Source organism: Necator americanus, chromosome I (genome assembly GCF_031761385.1).
Source record: "Necator americanus strain Aroian chromosome I, whole genome shotgun sequence".
Taxonomy (NCBI): Eukaryota; Metazoa; Nematoda; class Chromadorea; order Rhabditida; family Ancylostomatidae; genus Necator; species Necator americanus.
In genome coordinates, this window is record NC_087371.1 from 2,684,091 (window position 1) to 2,694,270 (window position 10,180).

Below are 10,180 nucleotides of genomic sequence, written 5' to 3' on the forward strand. Positions count from 1 at the left end.
TTAACTGCCCAAATCTCGACCTTGATACCATCTCTTTCATTATCATTTTAACGAATGGATTCCCATGAGGTGTTTTGTCGTTTTTTTTCTGCTTTGAATGTTTGTAATAGTATATTTGAGTCAAAGTGATCTATAGCTTAGCGTAATTGCGTAGATGGTTGCGCTCAAAATTACACAATGCGTCCCTTACTCATATCTGAATCCAACTGGAGGTTCCTCAACGATCGTAGCCGCTTACGTAATTTCATAGTCGAGCTAATACAGGCATAAGTGTCGGCGCAATTTTGTAAGCAGCTGCGCTCGAAGCGGCGCCATATAGCTAGCGGTTGAGACTTAGGTGGGACTATCGCGAATTGCAGCGATGAATGGTGCTAGCAAGGATCCCTTATCGATCTTAACCGCTACGCTCCATCGCACCGCTTCGTGCGTATCCGCTTTCGCAAGTGCACTAAGCTTCAGGTTATTTTGACTCGACTTTATGAAGAAGTTGTTTAGAGGTTCGACCTCTCGCAGTTTATGGGTGATGTACAGCAAAATAACACGACCAGTGCTGGAATAGGTGCCGCCAGTGTGACGGTTGCTGCTCTACATTCAGCCGCACGTGCCGCTAATAAGGTCGATTCTACCTCAGCATCTCCTAACATCGTCAAAGGAGGTTTGTACAATTTTATAATTGAGAACAGTTCTCTGAGTGGAGCTTACCCGAACATTTCCCTTTGGTGTTTTTAGAGGATAACAAGTTCTAATCTTGGTGAATTAAGGTTTAGTAAAGGAAATTATTCTAGTATCGTAGTGACTAATCGATTTAAGAGACGATCAGCGACGAGCAGTGACTAACATCGTTATCTCTGCTGTCTTGGTCTTTCCACCTTTCTTAAAATTTTCCATTATTCTCCTATATGGTTATATTATAAACAGTATCGAGTTTGGTAAGCTGTACAATATTATATACAATATTATAAAAGGTTTCATGCACTCGCTTATCAATCAATTCCCTAAGCTTAGTGCTTTAAATATGTTTTTCAATACAGTGAAGCAGAAGAGTGGCTTTTTGAAGACAAACGATAAAACGATTGGATTTTTTTCTGAAGAACTGATGCTTCGAGAGTTGGATTTTCTATTTTTTAAATCGATTTTGGATCACGCAACTTCCACATACGAATACATTACTCGCTGTGCTCTAGTATTTTATTTTAATAATTTTGTGGATTTTCGAATTGACATTCCTTTCGTTTCCAGACATTTTTCCCATCGATACGTAGCATTAATTCCGTATCTAAAGTTGCAATCTCTGTTGTTGATTTTTTGATTTTTTTTTAGCGCTAGTGCAGTGTTAAGCAAAGGTCGCACAGCTTAGATGTCTGCCATATACTATCTTTTCTGGAATTTTTGTTTAAAAAATTAATCCGATTTTTGTACTGTGCAGTGGTCCGTCAGCAATCAATATTATGCGACCAAGTCATTGCATTCTGAGCGACATTTTTCTATTGACAGGCAGGAAAGCTATTTGCGCTAATGGGATAATGTCGCTAAGTTATATATGTAATATTTTCTCTTCTAAGTGTTATTGTTGGTAACACTATTTTGAAGTAATTTCCGTTGCGCTGATGATGCTTATTGTTTCATAATAATCCTCTTCTTAACATTCAACTTAAAAGATTAGTTACTGGCAGAAGAAGCGATTTTCGCTCCCGTAAAACCTGTTCTGCTTTGAATCGATAGGTAGAACCAGAATTTATGGGATGTCATAATAGTTTGGAAGTTTCGTTTTCGTTCATTCCTGGGAACATGTGTAAACTACGGGGAGGAGGCAGACATCACAATCATTGCCAAGTTAATTGTTGCGAGCATTTGAAGAAATGTTGTTACTTTTTTCATATCTTGATGTATTTGTAAATGTCTGCCGCTAGTTTAAAAATACATATTTTGTAATATTAGCGTTTTTAGGATAAAAAATAACAAATAATAACATAAGATATGATCTCACTAAACTTGTATGTTTTTCTCCCCTTTTTTGCACATTTGTTTCCCGTAAAATCGTTTGCGGTGCTTGAACACCGTTACTACTTGAATAGTGCTTAAATCACATCGGCATAACTAAATTTTGGGTTTCAAGCATAAACGACTAAGCGTTCAAAGCGTGACCGATTTCTGAGGATTTTATTTCTTACTACAGTACCTTTTAGATCTATTTTAACACGTAAATTGAAATACGGGCTAGTGATCAATCGTACTTTTATAGTCGTTCCACGCAACACAATTTCCCTTCAATTCAACGGCTGGAATCTCATTTGCCTGTCAGCCCGTTTGATTTGACTAACAACGAAGCCAAGCGTTTTAAAATCGATTCAGTTTTTTTAAGTTCAAAATCTTTGTTAATTATGCATTGAATCCATCCTACCTGTAAACGATCCACTCCATCCCAATGCTTCGCATTCTACTAAAGTTAATGACTTTTTATTGAATACTTCAATTTTTCATTTAAATATCGACGTTAACATCTCATTAGATATAAGATATAGATTTATAAGTTTTTCTGTAGATTTTTTGCTATGTTCTTTCTGATGCTCCTTCTTCCTTTTTTTTGTGCTCTTCGCCATAAACTGCTCATTTTTCCACCACTTTCAGCGCTGAATTTGCAGCGAATACGAATGACACTGTTGCTGAAGTGCAAATGAGTTTCGGAAAAGAAAAAAGCGTACGGGGCTGCTCGCTCTTTTTGCTACTTTGTATTTTATTTTCAGTGCATCCTGCTCGCTTTTGACTTCTCTTGTATTGATTTTCTGTTCTGTTTTACACTCTTGGAATGTTAAATTGATCGTATCTCTTATGATTTCTTTCATTATTTTGTTATTGATGGACATAAAGTTCCGGAACATAGTATTCATACGTATATAGTCCTATAGTTGAAAAGTAAAAAAATATTTTTTTTTTCATAGCAAAGTTTATTTTTGTTCTTTAACGAAGTATTATCTAAAATATACATTAAATTGATCGGTGAATGAATTTACATCAAATTTGTATCTATTAAAAAATGGACTTTGATTATTAAAGTTCTGAAAGTGAAATCTGAGAATCCCGGACAACTTAACCTTATTTTCAGTTTTGAGTTAACCTTCGTTGTAATGTCAAATGTTCACGCAGTCCTCCCGTCCCCTACTCTATCCACATGTTAGAATTACTTATCGTTTGTGCTTTCCCATCACAATCACATATATTCCTGGGAATTTTCCACGTAATCACTCACCCAATCGAAGACTTTGAACAATGAGGCGGGAATGTTTAAGCCGATTATACCGTTTTTGTGCGCTAATACCCGGGATGATTTTTCTTTATGTTCTGCAAACTAAGCACTCTATAGTTTTTTGTCGTCATCTTCCTTTATTTTCTAATTTTTATATTTTGAAGTGCTTGGATTCGCGTCGTTTGCAACTTTGGCTGCTGGACTCCGTTCTGCGTGGAAGCATACTAGACAACCCGAAGCCGCAGACTTGCGAAGGGCACAGGTTCGTTAGTATTCAACGGCATCAATTCACTATGCAATCGCTTATTGTTTTACTTTACACCTGTTTCGCTGTATAATTTAAATTATAAAAGCACTGAGAGCGACATTTTTTCCTGATGCTTCTGTTTGTGGTGACTAACTCATCATATTAATTCTTTTCTAGAACATTCTTATCAAACAACTTAATCAGAAATAGTTCGAACGTTGGTCTTTTGTCTTGAAACCTCGGCATATTCTGTCTATGTTTGTGATAGGTTCCATCTAAAAAACCTGGCTGGCACACTATCACAATACTTAATCAGAAATGTTGAAATTCTTGGCATATTTCTCCTGCAACCATTTTTGAACTTGAAGAATCAGGTTGGCTGCCAATTTGCAATGAATTTGCTGCAAATTAGTAGGTGGAACATTTAGACTATTTTTTCTTTTATTTTGTGTCCTTAAAAACGTGAACATTTTCGGTCGGGTCATGTTACCTTGGAATTATCGTTAATTAAATTTGATTAGCTCAACTTCTAATGGACATCTATGATTAAAATACAGAAATGGACATTTCATCGAATTATTTACCCTTGAAGTAAGGCTGCGAGAAGACTTCTTCACTTTTTCCCCTACCTATTTCATAAATTCGAAGTTATTGAAATTGATGGGCTGCAAATAAATAATACCAGTATACTGAGCAACTGCATGTTGGGAGCGATTCTAATTGATTGCCTCTGTGTTTGCGTTGCTTGATATTCCACTGAATTAATTGCAAACATTTCGGTGGTTATAGTTTTTCCGCCGTTTTCCTGGAAAATTCGGTATTCGGCTACTATGAATATTTGAAAGTCCAGAGAATTGCGTAGGATTAAATCCCTTTCTCTTCAGGTCCTATCGGGAGTAGGATTTGCGAGTAAAGCACTTGGAGTTGCTACGATAATCACAGGTTTGTCGAGTTATTTTATTTCATAACTTCGTACGAAGCCGTACTCATTCATTTACTCGACAACGCCTCGGTGAATTTGTAGTTATCGGTTGTATTCATCGATGCGAATGTAGTTTTCTGTTGGTTTTGGCTAGAATCGTTGGCGTTAAAAGCTCTAAAGAGACAAATTGTATTTCAAAACCATGAGATCCAAGCTATAGGAGTGATGCTAATGTCAATCAAATTGAAATCCGCAGCGTAAACATCGATTAAGATCCCATTTGTTTACAACACGTCATTTGATGTGGCAGTTAAGTTATCCATATGTGATTTTATTGCACGGGCGGTCGAACCTGTTGAATCGTTTCAGAGTCAACTAACATTTGTAGACTAAGATGATGTCATTGCTTTAAGTTGGACTGGTTCAAGACTGAGTCTAGGAACTACTCCAACTCATTCCTCATTCATTTTTTTTTTCGGAAATTTTATGCATATATGTTTTTGTCATTTTCTTCCGTACATTTGTAGAGAAATTAATATGCTTTGATCTTTAGTGTCCGGGTTTTCACTATTCATCGTCGGGATTTCGTGGGTTCTGAACGTGAACACTCCGCGCCAGTTTGGCAGCGCCATGCGCGAAGCCTTTGGAGATTCACTGCGATTACCACAGAGTCAGAACTCTCAAACTTTCGAAGAGTTAATACTTAGTATTGAGGCCCAACAACAATCCAAGTAAGTCGCATGTGCTCGTAAAGGTATTCTTTGCATAATTTTTCTTTGACTTTTATAAGTTACTGACCACCAGATTCATTGCCGCTACACAATTTCTCGGTCTAATTTCAGAGGAAGTAATATCGTTGTATTTCTGTTGTGTTCGGAATGACTACAGCTGTTTTCAGCCCTGCGCCGAAAACGGAACAAAAGTTATCTGATCGCAGTTGAAAGTGTCCTTCCCGTTAACCAACCAATACCTAACCTCTTCACCTAGTTTTTGTCATAGCTTTTACAGTCTTTCTACTCCACCTTCGAATTCTGCCGTTGGAACAGGTGATTTGTAGATTTTCTGTTTTTCTTATTCCATATCATAAACGTAATTATTATCATTTGATCGTTTCAGGGATGCTTACGCTGTGTGTTCTGCTTACATTACTTTTCCTCGTCATTTTGTTGTTGTTTTCACTACGCAGTAATAGGCCGCTACCAATTCGACCATCTTCGAAGGTTTGTTCTGCAACATAATAATGCTATTGATCTGATGGTCTTATGCAAATCAACCTTGTTTTCATTTATTTATTAGAACCTAGTGAACTAACCTAATGTTAGTGTTGAATATAAGTCTACGGGAAAACAAGCAAAATTAGGGAAGCACTGCAATATGCAGGGGTTGCGCCTGTGGTTCCTCTCTAACTGAGGATCGGTCAGTTGAAATTCTTGACGAAAATAAATTTTATGCCACTCAAATCTTAAAGTGACAATGAGGAAGAAAACGAGATTTTTTTCGATGTTTCTAATACTCCACCTTTTAAAAGTTTTGTATAAAAAGGCATCCTCCAAAATTGTACCACTTGTAACACTGTAATAACACTGTAATAGAAATGCTTTCCTTTAAACTAACATTTTTTTATAAGGTCCTCCTAGTCATCGCTCATCCGGATGATGAAACGATGTTCTTTGCTCCTACTTTACGAGCGCTCTCTCTCGCAGGTCATCGTATTTTCATGCTTTGCGTCTCCAACGGCAACTATGAAGGACTTGTTAGTTTTTTTTTCTTTCTGGTAGCTTACGAAGCTTTTGTAAATAATTTTCTTCCAACCAGGGGCGAAAAAGAACGTACGAACTTCGAGATGCTGTATACCATCTTGGAGTTTCGCCTTCGGACGTTACAGTTCTCGATTATGATGCGTTTCAAGATGGAGAGCAATGGGATAAACAGGGGCTGGGCTGTGTTTTGTTGAGACATATGGAGGTAAGCTGATCGCAGTAGTAAACTTGTGAAATTTTAAACTTTTTCAATCGAGTCAAATTTTGCGCACATTTACACTCAATAATTATGCCTCGTTAAGTGTGTGTTATAACTACGTTTTCATAGTTTATCTAGTTATTTGAACAAAATTCCATAGACTTATTTTATGCGCTTTTTCAGTGCGGTCTATTTAGAGTGTGAGTGGAGAATTTCTTTTTTCTTCTTTGTAGAAGTGTTCTCTTTGAAATATTGGTATCTCAGCTTGTAGATTTGTATGAGGAGAATATTCTTGAGATGATCAAATTTCCTCCAGGGAGCATTGTTTTACCGTCATACATGCATCTAGCAGTTGTTATTCGAAGGATATCCCTCAAAAATTGAAAAAAATGAGAGAATAAGCAGATTCTCATTCCAGCTCTGCATCATTGTTCTGTTCCCGCTAGACACCGTAATTATTACTTTGCTTATAACTTTTTTCTTTTCTTTGTTCTTATTACTTTACTTTTTTTGTCTTTGCACATATTTTGCTTCTGGAAACTAATGACATTGGTTTAACTACGGTAATTACAAATATTCTGCTATAAACTAGATTTTGTAGACTTTTGATTATTCATATTGTAGGATTTGTGTCCCTCCGCAAGCGTTTTACAACTTCAGGTACTTTCTGTCGACTTGGTGTTGTCCTTCGATACTGGCGGTGTGTCTGGTCATAGGAATCATTCCTCATGTTTTGAAGCATTACAAGAAGTATACACTCGTGGAGTTATTCCCGAAGATGTGCAGATCTTCGTGCTTGATTCCGTATCGTTGTTTCGGAAGTAAGTTGGTTTTTTTCTTTTAAATTCATATTACTTCTATCTCGAGAATAAATGCAAAAATTCAGGTATCTGGGCATATTCGATGCTCCGTTCTCCGTTGCCCGTTCTCCTTTCCACTACTTTGCCAGAGGTCGTGACGTAGCAGCTGCATGGCGCGCTATGCACACTCATCGCTCACAGTTTGTATGGTTTCGATTTCTGTATATGATTTTCAGCAGGTGAGTGTTAGTGTAGTACTTGTACTTGTTTATCTTTGTTTTGTTTCTTTCATTTATCTTTGTTTGCTACTTTTTAATGGTTTGTTATCTATACAAAAGGATTCTATTCAGCATTATTCGTAAAGATTTAGTTTTGGAATATTTTGATTCAAAGTAGTGAGTAAAAACTCATCTTGGAACTATAAAAAACGTGTCTGATATGTGAAGATCCGAAAATATGGGTTGTTATTTGCTATTTTTATTTATTTTTATTTTTGCTCGATACGTTTCTTCTTTTCGGAACACGAGTCGGGCTATAAAAGAGCAGAGGTTGCCCGTAACATCGCAGGCGCAGAGTTAACTACAAGTGAACATGCAGTTTAGTGGTAGTTTAAGAAGTTTTGCGAAGCTATGGAGAACCTCGGAAATGAGATTGGTTTTCTTATTTTCAAAGTTCTCGATTTAAAAAAAAATCTCGTTAGCAATTTTCGGGCCAAATCTCGATGTTGGAGCAATCAGCATTGCTAATCAGTTCCTATTGAACTCGCTCAATAAAATTGTTCGAATTTGCTTTTTCGCACCCATTGCAGCCTTAACTCGCCATAGAATAATTGCTAAGGTTGTCAGTTTTAGAAAAGATCGTAGTTCTGTCTGTCACCAGCAAAAAACGTTCTATTGTGATGACTTATTTCATGAAAATAGTTCCGTATAGTGTGGGGCAGCTCATTTAAAATTTCTTTATCTTGAGAATGAACAATTTGTTTCTTGTCTTTGATATTTCTTTTGATGAGAAAGCTAATTTTCGAATAAATCTGGAAATTTCAGATATGTTTACATCAACACCTTTCGCCGTATTGCGCCAGTCAACAAAATCCCAGTGGCGAAACGTAAATGCAAGTCCAGCTGAATTGTTGTGGTATGAAACTGTAAAAACTAGTTGTTTTGTGTCAAATTTGGTGAAGAACCTCTATATTCTAATAGTAATTTAGGAATTGTTACATATGAGTTCTGATTTGCTCATAGGTTTCATTTTCGTGTATTTTTTCTCTTCTTTCGGAATATTTTCGATGTTGTTAATTGTTAGGAAAAGGAAATATTGATGAAGTTGTTCTATATTCTATATGTTCACCGATTCGTCATAAAAAGTTATCGTATTTCTGTACAGGGTGAATTTTGAATCATAGTTCTTTACAAAGTAAGATTTAATATATCATTGGATTTAATATCTAAGCGAGCAATTTTTTGAGATTTTTCAACAGTAGCGAAATATTTTTCCGAAGGGAATTTTCATTCAGACTCGTAAAAGTCAGCGTGATCCGTTACTTAGACAGTAAACAACTACAGATTTGGTTTGCCTTTTTCTTAATTTTAATTTCTCTGAAATTTTTATGGCTAAGCATCAGTCGGGTATGGGTTGCAGGAGGTGAAATTAAAAGGTCACAGAGTCTACATATCGATGCCATAAATCTTCGATTTAACGGAGAAACTCGTCCGAATCTCAATAAATATAGTGAAAGTCTGGATTGGCTACAAAGAATCCTGCAAACTACGCCATAGTCAACGCCAAAAACGAACGGAGAAGTGATTTTGTTTTTTTTTTTCCTAACAATTATTTACCGAAATAGATATTTATACGAGAATTCAATCTGTGTAACCAGTCTTTCCGATCGATATCCTGACAGTTTTTGTTCCTTGAGGAAAATTCGGTATCACCTTTGAGAAGCTTTAGTTCTGATGAGATTTTGGGATTCTCTTTTTTATCCTTAAATCCTTATGTCATGTTTGAATGGAATCTACTTTTAGCACATGAATTTGTCAGGATTCTACAACAGCCGTAAGAATTGTTCCAGATGCATTAAAAAACCAAATTTACATTGTTGTTGGCTGAACTGCAGCAACACAAGGGCATAAACAAATTGAAGTTATGTTTTTTTTCTTCTGTGGAAAAATAATTTCTATGATGTAGTGCATTCTAACTTTGCTTGCTTTTTCTTCCTGTTTTTTTTTTCTTGCAGTAATTTTTACTCCTTCGTCTTGAAACTATAAAAACAATTTTCATCTGATAGTCAGATGAAATGCACCCGTATTTGATTCCATGGAAAAGAAAGAGATAATATCGCATGTCACGAGAATGTCGCCGATCCGGTCCGACACCTTTCGTCCACAGTTCATATCCGGGTTATCTGTGCTAATATTATCTCCATCAGCGATTTCCGCCAGGATATTATCTAAGATATTCATTAGCTGCTTTCACCTCTTTTTTTGTTTCAAAATAACTAGCAGAGAACATAGGCTCCGGAATCGAGGAAACCGTAGGGTTCGCTGGGTCCTCTTTTTGTGGGAATCATGTTCTGAAAATTAGGAAACCCTTGGAATTAATTTTTTTTTCTTCTAGTATATGCGTGCTTTGGCAAGTGCAGCCTAGTGCTAACGGGTTCTGAAGCGTCTGCACAATAAATGATTTGAAATCCACCAAGGCCGGTCAAGTCCTTTTTCCCTCCGGGGTCGATAAATTATCACCAGAATTATCTGGGAAGATGAAAACACTGAGTTTGACCATCGGCTCGCCACCGTAACTCGCTGTACACGGGAGTTCGTAAAACCTCAAATAATTCTGAATTGAAATCGAACGCGTGGGCGCATCCTAGAAAAAATTGATCAGAGCCGTGGAAAATTCTCTTGTATTAGTAAATATTAATAATTATGCTCGTTATGGATAATAAATCCCAACTTCAACATCACCTAAAAAAACTCAAGAAGCAGTTTTTTTTATTTGGATTCCAATTTTCC

At 36.5% G+C, this 10,180-nt stretch overlaps 1 protein-coding gene across 2 annotated transcripts; it reads left to right on the top strand.

The window, feature by feature from the left end:
* Positions 1-516: 516 nt before the first annotated feature.
* Positions 517-8,297, top strand: RB195_004283 (uncharacterized protein; the record flags this gene model as incomplete). Of its 2 annotated transcripts, XM_064181794.1 has the most annotated exons (12): positions 517-655; positions 3,409-3,506; positions 4,376-4,433; positions 4,967-5,144; positions 5,312-5,335; positions 5,422-5,459; positions 5,530-5,633; positions 6,041-6,166; positions 6,229-6,378; positions 7,033-7,193; positions 7,259-7,411; positions 8,216-8,297. In XM_064181794.1, the coding sequence occupies 12 exons, from the start codon at positions 517-519 to the stop codon at positions 8,295-8,297; spliced, it is 1,311 nt and encodes a 436-aa protein (XP_064033318.1). The 2 variants fall into 2 exon arrangements, with proteins under 2 accessions (XP_064033318.1, XP_013303568.2); XM_013448114.2 differs by lacking the exon at positions 5,312-5,335.
* Positions 8,298-10,180: the final 1,883 nt, after the last annotated feature.